Below are 20,227 nucleotides of genomic sequence, written 5' to 3' on the forward strand. Positions count from 1 at the left end.
CCGAGGAAAGAAAACAAATATTGTTATAATGGTAATAACATCTATTTGCCACGCACGACAAACGGCACCGGGCCCTTTGAAAAGAGGCCCCTGCTCCTGCGCAGCCACCTTATTCTTATTCATGAAAGCACCGCTTATGCATATTAGTGCAAACTAGGTATTCTACTCGCTAGCATTTGGACTGTCAATCATCCTTACGGAATACAAGAGGCAACGGTGACAAAAGCGGACCGGGCAAGAAGGCTGACAAATTGTCCCCAAAGTCAAATTTGACAGCCTTTTATGATTAATGGGCTTGATTATGGAGAAATATCTCCCTAACTGCTTTCCGGGTGTTTCTTTCTGCCTTCGTATCGCGACGGAGAGATGGAAAAGAGGGGCAAAGAGGAGGTGCTGTTTGCTGTGAGAGAATGAAATAAAACGTGAGCAGGGTTGAGTGAGAAGAGAGGAATTGAATTAGGCAGGAAAGGTTAGAGTTTGGGAATAAAGAAGTGTAAAGGGGGACAGGAAGGCCATAGGGCCTCACTAAACACTTCATAAAACAAATTCACACAGGGGGAAGCTTGGATTGATGCCACAGGACAAATGTAAACAAATATACAGGGACAAATGTACACACACACGCACTGATATTTAATCCTTCTGAACTCTGGGGCGTCATGGCAGGAACTCTGGGAAATGGACGCGATGACATAATGGCCTGTTTCTGAGAGAATTGCAGTCGTTTAAATCAAATAAACATCTTATTTTCGGTTTGTCCCGCAGCTCTGAATGAACCCACCATAGACTACGGTTTCCAGAGGCTACAGAAGGTCATCCCTCGCCACCCTGGAGACCCAGAGAGGTTACCTAAGGTAAGTGCGGTCTGAAGTAATTGCTTTCGCTGCATATTTTTTTTCTGTTCAATCAAAATCACACATTTTGCTGGCCATGTTTTAGATTCACACAACCTCTCCTGTTTTTGAAAGAAAAGCTTGACATAAACTTTAAAATAGGTGTTAGTAATTCAGCCTCCGATTTGGCTATGCATCTCCTTTCTTGCTGCAAAGGAGGGGTGTTTTCTACGTCTGTGAAGCAAACCTTGATTCTGAGAGCCTGAGGGTCTTCTGTTTGATAGCGTAGAAGAGCAGCTCGTTCCAGCTTGTGAATGAAAAAACAACTGTTTGTGTGATGCGGGCTTTGAGAGGGTGAGATGGAGGTTAGATCTGTGCTGTTATCCATGCTGGTGGCATATTGCAGCTTTGGGGCAGCAACAAGCAACAAATCAAAGAACAAAGCTGATATGCAACGGGTGCAGACTGTGTATATATACAAAACACACATGCGTACGCACACACATCGAGTCGAGCGCAAAAAAACCCGATGTGCCGTCAGGTGCCCTGGGCGGTTTGCCGCCTGGTTAGTATGAAAAGATTATTTTCCCCTAAAAAGGCAGGAAGCTAAGTGAGAGAGATTCTTTCGGGCAGGGCTCTGGTGTAGGAGGGGATCAGATCTGATGCGGACTGACACTTTAAAACAGCTGCCAAATTGAAACCATTTATCAAAATCTGACATCTGAGATCCAGTCACCAAAAAAGCAGTTTATTTGTAAATTGATACTAATAGTGAGCATACATTGTCTGGCTGCTTTGATGCTGTGATACGTGGCAAGGGGAGACCGCCAGCTATCACCTCTTATATACTTATACATTCAAGAGGAAAACTCAATAAGAATGTAGACAGTTTTTTTTTTTCTCCATCGCCTTTTTCCTGTTCATGGTGCCTCGTTTTTTGACACAGGCCTATAAATAAATAACCAAGTAAATACATAAGGCAGGAAAGGAGGTAAATAAATAACTAAGTGAATGAATAAGTAATTGAACATGCAAATAAGTAAATAAATTGGGCCAAGCCAAAAGTGGCAAAATATTTCGTGGTCTTTTTTTAATCACAAATCAATGGTCAGGAAATGGGCAAGAATTTGCACAAATACTGTAGATAAAATAACTTAGCACGGAATAGCCGTCCTAGTGTCAGTCACTCAAAAGATGTGTCAGTCACTCAATGTTGGTGGCTTCAAATAGTTCATTGGTAGTTGAAAAAATGTCTCCCAGTTTCGTTTGAGTTTAATGCGAGACCAAATATTCACTATAGGGTTCAAATCTAGACTCTGACCAGGCCAAAACATAAGCCTGATGCACTTGTTCTCTTGGTTGACTTTGCAGTTTGGGTACGAGCATTGTCTTGTTGAAAATAACTCTTCATTTGTGTGAAGCAAGCTATTCTGCAATATTCAACTCATCACTCCACACACAACTTTACATTTTCTGCCAAAAACTTTATTCTGTCTTTGATGTTTTTCTGAGACTGCAATGGCTTCTTAAGTAGTGCATTTGCTTAAATTTTGCTTATTTTCTGACCAATAATTTGTGGTTAAGTCAGTTAAAAGCTAGTGTTTAGCCATTTTGGGCTTGGTCCATTTTTTTATTTGTGTATAACAGAATTGTTTGACAGAATGACAACGGAGTTTGAGGAGTTTGACTGTGAATTTTGCATTTACTTGACTCCTTCCAAAATCCTGATCGGATCTGCAGTGTGTGTGCCAGCGATGGCCCCAGCATTTAGAAACCCAGCTGTGTTTGTCTGACGACCTTTGCTGGGGCCAGGCATGTATCAGGTTTATCTCTAATTTCATTTCCAGTCCCAGGTTTGGCCGTGAGCACACACCTCTCCGTCCAGATAGATCATGAATATGGACGTGATTCAGGACGCTCCTCTGTCCCGCAGGCAGCTGCGTTTCTCTCTGGCATTCGGGACGCACGTTCACAGGCAGTCCCAGGTTACCGCAAGGTTAACGACCTGTGAGATCCTCTCAAAAGGACACCTGGATTATGGCGTGTCTTATGAACTGGTGGTCTCTCTTAGCAAATGAGTCTGCTTCCAACACAAGACAATCAAATGCACATTAAATTAGACGACAAGTCCTGTTTGCATTCTGAAATGGGGTTTCTGCTCAGTCAGAGAGAATATGTACTTTTATGTACATGTGGCAGCTCTCTGAAGCCCTGGACAAAAGTAGAATATGTAGACTGGGGCTAGTTGTCACACTTTTTACTTGAGTAAATATTTTTGAAAGTCAATTTTTGTATGGATGTAAATCTTGACCCTAAAAAGCTATTGAACATTACAACTGACTGCCCAGGAAAAACTTTTGTTTTGGCAAAATTGTTACACTATATGCGGTAACTTTGATTAACAATTTAATTAACAGACATTAATCAGCATATTTTAGAATTTCAGCCTAAATTAAACAGCAAATGAATTATAAAAAAATAAAAAAAGTTTGTAAAATGTAACAGACATCGTTTTGGTCATCAGATATTTACATCATAAAGTCCATAAAGTACAACAACCTGTGACTTGTTCATTTGAATTGACAAAAATGTTTCTAATTAAAAGGGCTTTAAGATGTTTCAATGGCATCCAACAAACCAACATAAAAAGCTACTTTTAAAGTAAATTAATTTGTGCAGTTTTGGTTTTTGCTTGCGTGACAACTAGCCCCGTTCTCCCTTTTAAGGCCTGTTTATACTTCCTTGCGTCTTCTTTAAGAGAAAGCATGTTATTGACTTCCTTTGCCTTGTCATGTTGGCGCATTTTATCAGTTGCTCTTTATTAGCACGATAAGCTTGTGTGTGTGTGTGTGTGTGTGTGTGTGTGTGTGTGTGTGTGTGTGTGTGTGCGTGAAAGTTGTAACGTTGTATATGTATGTATGTGTGTGTGGTGGACCTCTGCTCACCAGGCTCAGTGTGTGTGTGTGTGATTTATCATTGTTAGGGGACCTGTCGGATGGCTTGCTCTCCCGGGTCAGCTGATCTGCTCTCGCCGGGCGCTTGAGAACCATCCTCCCATAATTGAGCCCCTGGAAAGAAAGCAAGCAGGAGGAAGAAAAGATAGGAGGACGATAGAAACAGGCTTGTCGGGAGACAGCCTTCAGGGCTAGAAAGCCGAGAGCCGGGCCAATCTAAAGTCAAACAGACTCACCTTGTTACCTGTGCTGAATGAACTGTAGAGCTTCTGAGCAACTCCTCGTGACCCATTCACCCACACACACCACACACACACACACACACACACACACACACACACACACACACACACACACACACACACACACACACACACACACACACACACACACGCACACACACACACACGCACACACACACACACACACACACACACACGCACACACACACACACACACACACACACACACACACAGACACACACACACACACACACAGAGACAGTAGGGGGCCAGGAGTGTTGAGATGGTTTCATGCTGTGATGCTGGGCTGTGGAGGTCTGTGAAAAGGAAAAGGAGAGGAACACGGCATCTTGATGCGCCGTAACACACGTGCTCTCTGCCTTTTGGCAGGTAGAGTGAAGAGATTAACATGCAGACATGAATCCAGCTCATCCAGAACACCTCTCAGGGGAAGGAGCCGCTCGCACGCCTCCCTGAGCGAATCTCTCGTAGAGTCCGAACCCTTCCCGGCCTGTCTCTTAAAAAGAAAGCTTCCAATTAGAACCCAAAAGAGTTTTACAGACATTTGTTCAACAAAGAGAGAACTTTTTTGTTACGACGTTCACGCGCAGTCTGATGCTAATGCTAAAAACAATGCTAAATGCAAATACTAAAATGCAGCTTGGCATATAATCACACTTTTGGATAACAAAATAATAGGCTTTTAAAAGGGAGGAGATGTATTTGATGTTGGGGATGAATCTGAACAAACGGTAGCACTTTATTTTACAGTCTTGTTCCCCATGTTACAGTAATTACAATAACTGGGTTATACTGAACCTGAACCTACACCTAAACCTAACCCATGTAGTTACCTTATTACCTTTTTCTCAGGCAAGTACACTGTAAGTACATGTAAGTGTAAGTAAAATAAAGTGTAACCGAACAAACTTTATTACCTGTCACTTGGTAAAATGGCTAATACTAATATATCATATTTTGCCCAGTTTGTATTTACATTGTAATTTTAGTATTATGTATATATTATTATTAACATTTTAAATTAGCTTTATTTTATATTTTCAGTTTACATTTTCGATTTTAGTTTAATTTAGTAATTTAGTTTTTTTCAATTACTATATAGGTCTGATTGATTTTTATTTCCATTTTAGTTGTTTATTTATTGCCAGTTATTTTAGTGTTTTAACTTAAAATACTTTTATTTAGTTACCAAGGCATACATATTTTTTATATTTTATTTCAATTAACAAAAATGTTTTTAATAGTTTTAGTTTTAGTTAATAATACTAAATCTTGCCATGCAGGTAAATCACACTTCTGCTGTTGTTTATGCGTTTAAAAACGTTTCCTTTTCAGATGAATAATTTTGCAAGGCGTTTTGACGTGTTAACATTTGCGCTAAGGGTGCCCGGAGGCTATTTGGGTTGCGAGATGAAGCTCACACGATTGTGTTGAGATGGAAATTACCGATAGCGTGAAGTCATATAATTTGCATCCTAAAAAAAACAGAATATCATTTAATTAAAAAGAAAACAATTTAGTGTCTCAAGAACCTTTGAATTTGTTATTATTGTATTTTTTTTTTTTTTTCATTTCAAGAGGGTCCTATAAAGCTGCAAACAGTTTAGCAAAAGTTATTTTTCAGAGTATATGTAGGAACCGTGGGTGATGGAGTGGGCCGATTCCTCCAGTCGCTGACCCTGCAGAGGATCACTCACAGTCCTCTTGGTAGCACAAGAGACGCTCCTGCCTCGTCCTTAACCTGTGACGCAAGGGACCCTCCGTAAGATCCCATCACCTGATCCCCAACATTACCTGGGGCTCCCGGGTGAGGAAGAGAGGGTGTCGAATCGGGGCTCTGCTAAGAAAGACCACCACCCTAGAGTAATAAAGATCACAGGATGACTAATTGTATGCCTGGCAGGCGGCAGATCTTTACACCTCGACAGTCAGCTAATAAGACAAAAGGCCCAGCGCCTGTCTCTCCCAGGGCCGGGTGGCACACCTCTGGAGCCCAGACTGGGGTCAGGTGCTCAGGCCGACCGGCTGTAATCATCAGCGGGTCCACTCGAGGGCAACTGCCACCTTATCAATCATTGATTGCATTTCATTAGGGGTTCAACAGAGAGAGTATCGAGCCTCCGAGTGATATTGAGGTTATAGAGCAGCTTGACTACAGGGAACGCAGTGCTGATTTGTGCTGGCAGACTTAATTTGAGAGGAATGTGCCGGACTTTTTGTTTTGGCTGAGAAAGTGTGATGTGAAATAGTTTGTAGAGATGTGTGAGGGGAACGTGTGCAGAGTAGCCGCAGGTCGTTCTGTAGACGCCACATAAATAATGAAGTAAAGCTAAGTCCACAGAGCAGAACTGTACAGTTTATTCACCTCGTGGCTGTTTGAAGTCATTTTATATATCTTTCTCATTTTTCTTTGTTTCTGCATGCCTCACTTTCTTATGTTTCTAAAATAATGATTTTCTTTTTATATTTTACAGGCTAACCAAAATAGTTTAGCTTTAAATGTATACATTTATTTAAAAAATATATATAATCCAAAGCGACTTACAATTTTGTAAAAAAATTATATTAATTAATTTTATTCATTTAAATATATCATAAAACACTTTAACAGTGCGCTTAAAAACTTTTTCACTAATACTGAATGATACAAAAATATGTTGCTGACTAGCCCAAGAAAAAAGAGCCAACCCCAAAGTCTTGATGATATTATCTGGTCCTTAAATTTGCCACAATTGAATACATTTCTCCTTCACTGTAAGTCTATGATTTTTTTAGATCAATTTAATAATAAGAAATCTGAACACTTATAAGCCTCAAGATACCTTACGTTTAAGTTTACACTGTAAAAAGTGATTTTTCGAAGTTGTAAATAAAACAAAGATTATTGAAGTATGTTTTACAAAAAAATTGGTTACCATTTTTTTGTAATTATTTGTGAAATTTACTAACTATTTCCAACAATATTTTTTTTTACTCAAGGTTAGGTGTTTAACAAAATCTCAAAACCAAAGATAGAAATTTACCGTTAAGTCATTCGTACTTGATTTTTTATAATTTCTTTATCCAAATAGTACAAGTTCATATTATATTGTTTGTACATTATGTAAACACAGAACATACAGACGTATAAATCTGTGCGTGATTTCTTGTTTTGTTTAATGCAATAATGTTGTATTTGTCAATGTGTGTGTGTGTTTTAACGGAAGTGCTTGTGTGTGCGTTCATGTTGTGCCAAAGGGCCCGTGGCAGGGTGTCGTAGCCAGCGAGCATCAGAGACATTAACTAACTTCTGTTTTATAATGGAGATTAATGAACTGAGCCGGGGCCAGGGGGAAGACAGGACAGGAGAGGAGAGCAAAGGAGAAAGAGGGTATGAAAAAGAAAGAGAGAGAGCGAGATGAGGGGTGTGCTGCCAGTGCCAAGGCTGTGTTGGTGACAGATTGCCCACTGGGTGTGGATGGCAGAGCGCTGTTGAACCAGGGACAGGTTGGGCGGCTGGGGCCGGACACGGGGAACTGCAGCGGGGAGGCGGCCTGGAACAAGAGCCCCATACCTGGACAGCATCAGGCACGAGAGCAGGGGACAACCAAACCACAGAGACACGTACAGATGGGCAGAGAGAGGGAGGGAGGACTGATAAAGAAACACCCACAGGAACACTGTAAGAGAGAGACGGCCAGACGTACAGTAAAACAAGAAATACTTTATGAACAGGTGCGCACACACACACTTTAAACACTGCACTCATAAGCACACGCTGTACTCTAATAGATGCATAAAACTGAGTGCTATTACAATAATGCAAAACAATACAATAATCAGAAAGAGATTGAATACCAAGTTTGCGTGCACAAACTATTTTTCCAGTGCATGCATATAAATACAACAAGACACATAATAATGCAATTAAAATATGAAATAGTATGAAGATACAGTTAGGTTAAGCCAGAATAGACATATTTACAATTTATGGATAATATACAGTAGTATACTATAAAGAATTATGTATACTGCAAAAAAGTAAATGATCAGTAAACGTGTGTATACATTGCTTTAACTCATCAAAAATAAGTTAAGACATTTTCAACTTTTATTTATACGTTATACAAGATTTAACTCATTTTTTAAAGTCAGTTTAATGTAAAGTTGATTGTACTTTAGTAAATAACTTTACAATTAATTATATACTAAATGAATACATAATAAAAAATATAACATTTAACATTTAAAATAAATGTTGTTGCTGTAACCTAATTCAATAAGGTTGATTTTGTTATATTAAATAAAATGTATGGTTTTAATGTTTGTTTATCTGGTATAACATTTTTACAGTGCAATAAAAACACGTTTTTAATAACACTGAACTATACAACCCGGACAGACATTCATATATATCTCTTATTTGATCATTATATTATATTATATTATATTATATTATATTATATTATATTATATTATATTATATTATATTATATTATATTATATTATATTATGTTATTACCATATTACAATATTCAAAAAACAGTGAAAATGTTATAATAATAATTAAATATTCTTTTTGTGTAAATAGTGCACAGGTTGTTTCGGGAGGTCCTGTTTTGGGTTTTAAATTTTAAAGGTGCTCTCTTGTTCTCGTTCTATTCTAATCATGTCACTTTTTTATTCAGTTTTGGAGTTTACAAAACAAGTTCCTTCTCATCACATTTTAACTAATGTAAAGGTTGAATAAACATGTTATATTAAATAATGCAGGAACAACAGAGCACAAGGTCTCATATCTCTCTTTCTTTCTTTCTCTCTCTTTCTCTCTCTCTCTCTCTCTCTCTCTCTCTCTCTCTCTCTCTCGCTCGCTCGCTCGTGTTTGTCATTGACTTGAGCCATCTGTGAGGATCGTTACTGCTCGTTGTTGATTGGCTGAGGAAGGACTGTTAGTTCTAAGGTCATATTTTGTCGTGGGAAATGCAAGTAAATGAGGATGAGGAGGAGGAGGAAGCCTAGTGCCCCCATCTCCATATGCCCCCGATCCTCTCTCTCGTGTGTGTGTGTGTGTGTGTGCGTGTGTGCATGACCACTACCACGCAAACAGTCCCAGATGAGCTCTTAAAGTTAAACTCCAAAGGAATATGACAATATTTGGTGGTTTCCTGAGCATGTTTCTGCCTCTCTGCCTGATCTGAAGGCCACTGTTGTTCTTCATCGTAAATGTAACAGTTTCCACACAGTGTGTTCAGAATCTCCGCCAGAAAGTGTTCAGTTTCAGGGCCTCGTGGCCTGGCAGAAAACAGTCACTAAGAGCTGCACTTCACAGATGCAGGCATGACATCGATGTGAGAAACCTGAGAGCTAATGTTCCAGCATGAGCGCTGCTTTTCTGCGTCTATTATGGCATATTTGTTTATTTTAGCTTCACAAGTGTGTATGGTGTGTAATTCTGACCTTGATGCACTTTTTGGGGACAGACAGTCTAAAAATGTCCCTAGATATAAGAACAATCTGAAAATGTTTTCTTTGATATATTCATAAAATGAAATGGTTCGTAAATAGTGTCTTTATTCATTTCTGAAAATTCTAAAAGCTATAGTTTATAGTTTAATTTATGAACAATACATTGAAAAGTAAGATTTGTTTTAAGATTGTATTTAATTTTATACTTACATTTATTTACTTATCACTTATTTGAGAACTAATGTTCCAGCATGAACTCTGCATTTTTTATTAATAAGTATTAAAGTATATTTGTGTATTTTAGCTTCACTTGTGTGTGTTTCTAGCCTAGATGCACTTTTTGGGGGACACAATTTCAGGTTCGTAGAAACCGTTGTAAAATGTATAAAAGAGACAGAATAGTACCCTATTTTTTATGCAATTTTTGAAAAGAAACCCCAGATGTCTAAACAAAAAATGTCTAAATGTACAGTAATAATCAAATTCAACCATAACAACGGTGTAAGTAAAACCGGCTAAAGTACACGGCCGTATTAATTATTCAAACCCTGGTGTATGCTGGGAACACCAGTACCGTAAAGCTAAGTGTATTTTACTTGATTTTACTCCTTTGATACTCAGATTTGTGAATAGGGTTTTCTGCTTTGCAATCGATACTTGTTTGTAAATGTAAGCAATATTTACTTTAATTTCAACATGCTTGAATTGTGTACAAATGTAGAAATAGTGTAATATTTCCACTGTGCGTATGAGTGTGCGTGTGTGTGTGTGTGTGTGTGTGTGTACAGACACAGGCTGTTGTTCTCACAGTACAGTAATGATAGGTTTGCCAGCAACCCCAGCTGCCTCTTACCTGGCAACTCTTGAGGGAGAAAAACAACTAGAACTTCCCCTCTTCATTCTCTCTCTCTCTCTCTCTCTCTCTCTCTCTCTCTCTCTCTCTCTCTCTCTCTCTCTCTCTCTCTCTCTCTCTCTCTCTCTCTCTCTCACTCCTAACATACTCACTCACTCACTCACTCAATTCCACTTTATTTGTGCATATTTCCCTCACTTTGTCTTCTTCTGTCTTCTCTCTGTCCCTCGAGTCTTTTTTCCTTTGTTTTCTTCCAACCCTTTCCCCCTTTGCTCATCTTTCAGCGCTGTTTTCTGTCTGCATCTCTCTCTTTCACCTCTCGCCGTGAGATTTACAATTACTCTGCTGTTTCCTCTCTTTCTCCTGCTCTCTTTTTTGTCATTTTATCCTGATTTCATGAACTGCATCTGTAGTTCTTTGGGTCAATCTTTTCTCTCTTTGTCTGTGTTTACTCTATACTTTCATCTGTCTCTTTCTTTGTTTCCTGTCCTCATACAGTCGTGTGTGTGTGTGTGTGTGTGTGTGTGTGTGTGTGTGCGTGTGTGTGTGTGTGTGTGTGCGTGTGTGTGTGTGTGTAGGGTAGGGTAGGTTTCAATGTAATACCCCAGGGAGCTCCAGTAGAGGTTGCCATAATACCAGCTCTGGCTTCCTCTGTATCACCTCCACACCTCTCTGTCTGTCTCTGAATGCTGTGTGTGAGAGAGAGAGGGAGAGAGAGAGAGAGAGAGAGAGAGAGAGAGAGAGAGGGAGAGCGAGCCTCCTCTTTAGCCTGAACATGGTGGCTCAAATATACAAATCTAAAAGTTGTTTATTGGCATCAGTGGTTACATAAAGAATGTTTAACATCCACAGTGGATTAAAAAAAAAAAAAAATTTATGTTCTTCACAATAAGAAAAATATATTATTTTTAGAACTGTTCACTGAAAGGTTATTTGGGGAAGTAAAAATGGAACATTAAAATGAGCAAATGGGACATTAAAGATCTTTATAATGTTACAAATATTTTAATTTCAAATAAATGCTGTTCCCACAATAAAATGAAGCAGCGCAACTGTTTTCAACATTGATAATAATAAGAGATGTGCATTTAGCATCAAATTAGCATATTAAATGATTTTTGAAGGATCATGTGACTCTGAAGACTGGAGTAATGATGCTGAAAATTCAGCTTTGCCATCACAGGAATAAATATATTAAAATAGAAAACATTTATTTTAACTTTTTTTATGTTCTTCTGTATCAAACAAATGCAGTCTTGGTGAGCGTAAGAAATTGTTACCGACTCTAAACTAGTTTTGAATCAGCGGGACAACATGTAGAATTTGTTAGCAGAAAGAAAAGTATTCTATAGAAAAGGTACAATACATATACTGATAAGCTCATACAAACTAATATCATTTAGAAATGACAGAGCTTATTGTGACAAGGTAAATAGATAAAACCAATGTGTTGTTCAAAAGTGATTTGATGTTTCCACCAGTGAAGTGAAAGGAGGTGCGCTGGCGGTGAAGTCTAAATGTAGGAGAGGAAATGTACAGAAGTGAATGAAGTACTGCTGGAGCAGAAGCCGTTGTAAAGTGCTCATGTCCTCTCTCGGTTTCGGTTCTCTCAGTGAGACCAGAATGGAGTCTGTGGGCCAGTGGAAACGTGTGACTTACACAGGAACACTACAGGATAACACGCACAAACACACACAGTCACACACGCCGTGTGAAGAATGACAGTGGAGCATATGTGTAGTCTGAAAGGATCGCAGCCCTGGATCACTGCTTGTGTGATTTGGCACAGGTTGAATGTGTGTATTTGTGTGTACGTGTGTGTGTGTGTGTTTGTGTGACAGGTTGGTGTAAATGAGATTCCGACAGCTTCTTTTTCTGTCGCTTCATCACATGTTTTGCTTCTCTTTTTGAGCATGGCTTGCTTATATATAGTAAATAACTTTGGGAAAACTTGGGAAAACATAAAGAACATGATTTTATTTTATTTTATATAATGATACTTTTTTATGGTGCTCATTTTTGCTGTGTGGTATTGTTTGTTTTGAGATGCAAACAGTGCTTATTTACATTGTCAGAGTTGGAGTATTGGACTAAACTCTGTGTGTTTGTGTGTGTTATTATTAGGAGGTACTGCTGAAGAGAGCCGCAGACCTGGTGGAGGCGCTGTATGGGATGCCCCATAACAATCAGGTATGAAAATCACAAGAAATTCCATGATGTGTGTGTGTGTGTGTGTGTGTGTGTGTGTGTGTGTGTGTGTGTGTGTGTGTGTGTGTGTGTGTGTGTGTGTGTGTGTGTGTGTGTGTGTGTGTAAATAATCAGTACTTTTTAAAATATTTAGTAATTATATATATATATATATATACAGTCATGGCCAAAATTGTTGGCACCCCTGGTAAATATGATCAAAACTGGCTGTAAAAAATAAATATGCATTGTTTATCCTTTTGATCTTTCATTCAAAAAATTGCCAAAATTCTAACCTTTCATTGAAGCAAGAGAATTGAAAGTGGGGCTAAATCACATTATGAAATAAATGTTTTTCTCCAAAACACGTTGGCCACAATTATTGGCACCCTTTTATTAAATACTTTTTGCAACCTCCTTTTGCCAAGATAACAGCTCTGAGTCTTCTCCTATAATGCCTGATGAGTTTGGAGATCACCAGACAAGAGATCAGAGACCATTCCTCCACACAGAATCTCTCCAGATCCAGCAGATTCCCAGATCCATGATGGTGCTTCTCTTCAGTTCAGTCCACTCATTTTCTATAGGGTTCAGGCCAGGGACTGGGATGGCCATTGCAGATCTTGGTTTTGTGCTCAGTGACCCATTTTTGTTTTGATTTTGATATTTGTTTTTGGATCACTGTCCTGTTGGAAGATCCAAACATGGCCCGTTATAAGATTTCTAGCCCCGGCTGTTAGGTTTCGATTTTTTATCTGTTGGTATTTGATCCAATCCATGATGCCATGTATCTGAACAAGATGTCCAGGACCTCTGGCAGAAAATTAGGCCCACAGCAGTAAAGATACAGCAGAGTATTTCATTTTACACATGGGGTACTTTTTTATCCCTGTGTGCACCAAACCCATCTTAAGTGTTTGCTGCCAAAAAAGCTATTTTTTTGGTTCCTCTGTCCATAGAACGTTTGAAAAGTACCTGACACGACTGGCACTTCAAACGGGACGGGTTCTATGGTCAGATGAAACAAAAAAATAGCTTTTTTGGCAGCAAACACTTAAGATGGGTTTGGTGCACACAGGGATAAAAAAGTACCCCATGTGTAAAATGAAATACTCTGCTGTATCTTTACTGCTGTGGGCCTAATTGTCTGCCAGCGGTCCTGGACATCTTGTTCAGATACATGGCATCATGGATTGGATCAAATACCAACAGATAAAAAATCGAAACCTAACAGCCGGGGCTAGAAATCTTATAACGGGCCATGTTTGGATCTTCCAACAGGACAGTGATCCAAAAACAAATATCAAAATCAAAACAAAAATGGGTCACTGAGCACAAAACCAAGATCTGCAATGGCCATCCCAGTCCCTGACCTGAACCCTATAGAAAATGAGTGGACTGAACTGAAGAGAAGAAGCACCAACATGGATCTGGGAATCTGCAGGATCTGGAGAGATTCTGTGTGGAGGAATGGTCTCTGATCTCTTGTCAGGTGTTCTCCAAACTCATCAGGCATTATATGAGAAGACTCAGAGCTGTTATCTTGGCAAAAGGAGGTTGCAAAAAGTATTTAATAAAAGGGTGCCAATAATTGTGGCCAACGTGTTTTGGAGAAAAACATTTATTTCATAATGTGATTTAGCCCCACTTTCAATTCTCTTGCTTCAATGAAAGGTTAGAATTTTGGCAATTTTTTGAATGAAAGATCAAAAGGATAAACAATGCAGATTTATTTTTTACAGCCAGTTTTGATCATATTTACCAGGGGTGCCAACAATTTTGGCCATGACTGTATATATATATATATATATATATATATATATATATATATATATATATATATATATATAAGAATAATTTATTTGTGTTTTTATATAGAATTATTATAAATAATTCTATATAAAAACATATTGTTATATATTTTTATGAAAAATTAAATACACTTTAAATAATTAATACTATTTAAATATTTGTATAGTTATATTTAAGACATATTTATAAATATTATTATTATTAAGAATAATTCATATAATGTGTATTTATATATAATTATTTATAATAACATTTGATGTGAAATATAGTATAAAATAAAGCGTTACTAATATATATAGATTTTTATATTTGTAATGATAATAATAATAATATTTGATGTAATAACTTATATAATTTATGTAAATATTTATATTTACTTTATATTTCGTTAAGCTAAATTAATAATAATTTTATAATTATTATAGTTGTAAAAAAATATAATAATAATTATATATATATATATATAAAGCTATTTATGCTAAAATATTATTCAATTAATATTCATAATAATAATACATAGTTTTTTTCATTAAAATGTTTTATTCAAGAGCATTATTGTTTTCTTTTATACTTTGGAGCCACCATTTAATTTAATATCCTGAAACCCATTTCAACCCCCTCTCTCTCTCTCTCTCTGTTCTCTGTATTGGTCAGGAGATCATTTTAAAGCGCGCTGCAGACCTGACGGAGGCGCTGTACAGCGTGCCGCGGAGCCATAACCAGTTGCCCTCGCTGACAGGCTCCAGCGCTCACTCAGGCATGATGGGAGTTAACTCTTTCAGCAGCCAGCTCGCCGTCAACATCTCTGAGGCCTCTCAGGGAGACCAAGGTCAGTGTGTGTGTGTGCTGACATGCAGCATTGAAGTCCCGAATCACACATGCACTTCAAAAACTTGCACGGCTGTCAATCTAATCAAATGTACTGCATACATCAATATTTAAAAGTCAATATATTGTTTGTTTTATCTCCACATCATTGAACATAAAGCCCACAGCTAACAATTTTACAGTCAAGATTGGTGGTACTTCCTTAATACACAGTTCAAGGGGCATGCTTAATTGTGTTAATATTTTTATTGAATTAATCTGTCTAATGTGTTGCGTTGACAGCCGTACAAGTGTTTGACTGATTCTGATTTAAACATGATTTCATGAAACTTGAAGCTACTTGACAAACTCAACACTTAAATTCAGTCACACAGTCTGTCAGTCCGTGTCTGGATCTGTTCATGTGTCTTTTGGGGAGCTTCACACCCGAATACAGTCCCGGACCAGCAGCACTGCACATGACGATCACACGGCTGTGTTTTGGCAGGCCTGTCACCCACAGCACTCAAAAACTGCCACTCACACTCACCTGCCCATAGAAACGACACGTTCGTCAGAGTGAGTCTGTGTGTGTACACACACTCCCTGTCACTCCTGAGAGAAGTGTGAGCCACAGGCTGTGAACGAGCCGAGAGACTCAGAATGACAGCGCTACACGAATCAAACACGTTATTTGCAAACGCAGTATATGAGCACAGCATGCATGCATGCATGATATGTTTCTCGAGCATCAAATCAGCAATGACTCGAGCAATGATTTCTGAAGGATCATGTGACACTGAAGACTGAGTAATGTTGCTGAAAATTCAGCTTTGATATCACATGAAAATTACATTTTAAAATACATTCACATAGTTATTTTAAACTGTAATAATATTAGCTGACTGTTAAAGTATGGTGTCCACATCAAGGTCATGAGTTTGATTCCACATAAATGGATAACATGTATACATGGATGGTTAAAGTTGCTTAAAAAGCCACTAAAATCTCTTTAAAGTTGTTTAAAACATCTGAATTATGTAATTTCTGCACCACTAGTGTCAATAAACAGAACTGCAATTTCCTTTGGACTTGCATGTGTGCATCTCATGCCCTGTGTGTGAGCATTTCCACGCACAAGTGTTTTCAATATCTCAGCGCCGAGCCATGTTTCTCGTCACCCACCAGCTGACACTCGCAGACAGGAAGTGGGAATGGATGTGAGATGAACAGATCACTCTCCTTATATCAGAGAGAGAGAGAGAGAGAGAGAGAGACACAGGAAGACAGAGGCACTCTCTCTCCCTCGACACTCTCTGCTTTCCCTCCTGCTAGCACTCATCCCGTTCTCCTCTCGTCTGTTTTCCTCATTCACGCAGGAAAGGAACACCTACAGGAATCCATGAGGTCATGGGAAAGGGCCGTTAGCCATTATAAAAATATTGCATTTCATACTTCATGCTCGTATGCAGTGAAACTTCAGCGGGATTTAATTCGGTTAGCCTGCTGCTTTTTCTCGTTCATCCATCAAACTAATTATTGTTTCAAGTTCTAATTAAGTTGCAAACTGATTTACAGAATACACCACCTCCTTCATGCAGCTTACCAACCCACGTGGGTAACAGTTTATTTAGGGAAGTTTTTAGATTAACGAACATCGGCTCTCTGCTAACGAATGATATTTGCATCTTATGATGCAGTTATGTTGCCGCTCATGTGACTACGACATATTAAAGGGCTGTTGATCTGTTAGACAAAAAAAAAATCACGCTTTTCTGAATTTATTACTTGTTTTCCAGTTTAAAACTATACATTTGCTTTTCTTAATAAATGTAAATGGAACTTGCAGTGCACTCTCTATCAAATCATATAATTTTTTTCATTTAATTGTTTTATTCATTCAGTTTTTACTCCTCATCCTGTGGTTACTAGGGTTTTTACTTACTGTCAAAAAGAGCTCTCTCTCTCTCTCTCTCTCTCTCTCTCAAGTCTTGGTGATCTCCATGTCTCTCAATACGGCTGTGCTGCTGTCTCTGACCATCCGCCAAAACACCCAAACACTGCTGCTTATGGGAACATAGACAAAGTTTTGTTTGACTGTGCTGAGTGCTTTCTTAACAGCGCTCGGATATCTTGTTGGTAAATGTTCTCACACTTACCAATGTTTTCCACCCACTAGAAACACAAACCCAACATGTCACAGACACACATTAGTCCACCTGCAACATCTACAAATCACATCAAGCGTCTTAATAAGCAAACTTAATAAATCCCAGGGCTGACATGGTTCATATTTGAACTTAAATCTACAAGAGCGTCCTCCTTAACTTGTCGCTGTGTCTTACATTCCAGGTTACTCTCGTAACTCAAACAGCGTGTCTCCTCGCGGGTACGTGCCGAGCTCCACACCTCAGCAGTCCAACTACAACACCATCACCTCCACCATGAACGGATACGGAGCCGGAATGACCAACCTGGGCGTCCCTGGATCCCCGAGTTTCCTCAACGGATCCGCCGCCAACTCTCCTTACGCAAGTGAGTGTCCTGTTGGTCAGCTAACAGATCCTGGAATTCCTGCTGAAAAGAGCAGTGTATTGGGCTTCTTAACTTGTTTAACCAGCAATACTTTTCACTTTTAGTTATCCTCACTAGATAGGCTACACTCTTAAAAATAAAGGTTCCAAAAGGGGGTTTGTGTGCACAATTTTGTGTTCCGACCCATTTCGGGTTCCCAAAGAACAGTTATTTTCTTAAGGCCCGTTCACACCGATGATAACTATAAATATCAACATTCTGTTTATTTGTCATCTGCCGCTTTAAATGCTCGAGTGCTTTAAAGTCCAATTGGCATTCAATTGGCTGTTTTTAATCATTCATCAGTTTGAAAAAAACGTTCTGAAAATTATTCCAATAATATTTTTTCTCTGTGTCATTATCGTTATAGCTGTGGTGTGGACTTCCCTATTATATGGCAATGATTATTAAAACTTTATACAGGGTCCTTGATGTGTTTGAATTTAGCTTTTAGAAATTTAAGGCCTGCAATACCTGGAAAATCGTCTTGTTTTGTTAAAAAGTGCTTGACATTGAATAGGAATGTATGTATGAGGTTTGCACACCTGAGAATAAATATACATTTTGGAAATGGCATTAAATTTAATTCTGCGATATGCACTATATTCTCCATATGCAGTGTTCAAACCACCCTAATTTGACTGAAAAGAAACCAACCACAGCTCACTTCTTCTTCTTTTTTCTGGGTATTTAAGGCCGGGTTAAAAGTACTGCACTTCTGTGCTGGAATGGTTTAACTGGGAAACTTGAAAAGATAAATGTTTAAATTGAATGATGTATTTTGAAGGTATTTGCAATAAGAGAAAAGAAGAAGTTTAATTTTAGTTTTGATCGCAGTCTTTAGTCTGAAGAACTTTTGAATAATCTGAAGAACCTTTTTCCACTATAAAGAACCTTTTGTGCAATGGATATTCTATGGATGATCTACATGGAACCATCAATACCAATAAAGAACCTTTATTTTTGTAAGAGTGTAGACTGACTAACCAGCTACAAACCAGCCAGGACATGTTAGATACTAATTGTTTCAGCAAGGGTTGTTGTTAACTCATCAGTGTATGTTTCGGATTCTGAATGGTTGTCTAAATTCCCAAGTTTGTGATTTTGGATATCACAACAGGCACGTTTGGTCACAACTCAGTCAGCGTCTTGATTCTAATCTGAAATGCTGAGGTTGTTTGTTTGTCTGCGTGTTCTGTGAGGGAACGGTTATTGTCTGTCTGCTGTTCCATGCACTGTGAAAGTCTCCATCCGAACTAACTCCACGAACACTCATATTTTTTCATCTCCTTTCATGTCTAACACATTAACGACTCCTCCATGCCTCTCACTCACTCCGTCACACGCTCGCTTTCTCGCTGCGGTCAGGATAGTGAGCTTTCTGTCTGCACTTTCATGTAAATACGTCTGCTGCTACTGTATTTTTTTTTGGGGGGGGGGGGATCACAATGCTGGAGGCCTGACAATTACAAATGAGGTTTATATACTGAAGACTGTTCATATATTCGATATATAGCAGCTGTATTTTGTGTGATTGGCACTTGTTTGGCAGGCCGAGCTTTGCTCAAAGCTGTTTCGGGGCAGGTTTGCTTTCCATTCATTATAAAAATGGGAAACAAGTTGGCAGGGGTTTTCAATTGGAATTTCATTGAAGAAAATTCATTGTGGGTTTTACACCAGTTTGGTGAGAAAGCTCAAGCTTTCTGCTCAAGATTCAGCGCCAATACCATTGGCTTTTATTACCTGTCTTTCTCTCAAAGCATGCAGATGACCGCATATTAGATGTCCTGATAATATCGTCTATTTCTTTCGTGTCAATAAAAGCAAGCAGCTCTCATGTTGATGCTTCTGCAAAAGTGTGGTTTGGCAGTCAAATGTGGACTACATTGACATAAATACTCGTCAAGAGTTCTAAGTTATGGATCAACTTTGCAATGCAGGTGTAGCACACGGTTTCATTCCCATAATACCTCACTCTGCCATAGCCCCTCCCCTTCAATTAACCCTCTAACAATCGGCATGACCCACCTCATAAATCTCATCTTTGTGTGTGCGGGTGTGTGTGTGTGTGTGTCTCTGTGTGTGTGTCTGTTTCAGTCACCCCCTCCAGTCCTCTATTGGAGCACCATGCCTCCTCTTCCTCCTCCTCTTCATGCATCCCTACTTCCATCTCTCTGTCTGCGGGCCCTTTCTCATTCTCTCCTGTCCATATGATCTCTGCAGTCAAACAGAAGAGCGCCTTCGCGCCTGTCGTCCGGCCACAGACCTCCCCGCCCCCCACCTGCACCAGCACCAATGGGAGCAGCCTACAGGGTGAGCACCCCACCCCTCTCCTGACTCTGAGCCAATCAGGAAACAAGACCCTCCTCTAGAATGTGTCAACAAAACAAATGGCACTACAGTTTTGAGGACAAAGTTGATCCATAACTTCCTACTTTTTACTTAGATTGGTTGCATTTACAGCAAAACAAATTAAAATGTTTTAGTTTTTCATGCAG

General features: G+C 38.8%; 1 protein-coding gene across 10 annotated transcripts in view; it reads left to right on the forward strand.

The window, feature by feature from the left end:
• The window catches only part of LOC307008727 (transcription factor COE3), a 118,270-nt gene that overhangs the window by 96,094 nt on the left and 1,949 nt on the right, over positions 1-20,227 (forward strand). For 4 of the 10 annotated variants that reach the window (XM_079631807.1, XM_079631808.1, XM_079631810.1 and 1 more), the window contains 4 exons: positions 766-854; positions 12,474-12,539; positions 15,003-15,177; positions 17,508-17,690. In XM_079631807.1, coding sequence (XP_079487933.1) covers positions 766-854; positions 12,474-12,539; positions 15,003-15,177; positions 17,508-17,690 — 513 coding nt within the window. Of the gene's footprint in view, positions 1-765; positions 855-12,473; positions 12,540-15,002; positions 15,178-17,507; positions 17,691-19,826; positions 20,043-20,227 lie in introns of all 10 variants that reach the window. The other 6 variants (XM_079631802.1, XM_079631801.1, XM_079631803.1 and 3 more) reach the window with 2 other exon arrangements.

The sequence above is a fragment of the Phoxinus phoxinus genome (genome assembly GCF_949152265.1).
Source record: "Phoxinus phoxinus genome assembly, chromosome: 12".
Classification (NCBI taxonomy): domain Eukaryota; kingdom Metazoa; phylum Chordata; class Actinopteri; order Cypriniformes; family Leuciscidae; genus Phoxinus; species Phoxinus phoxinus.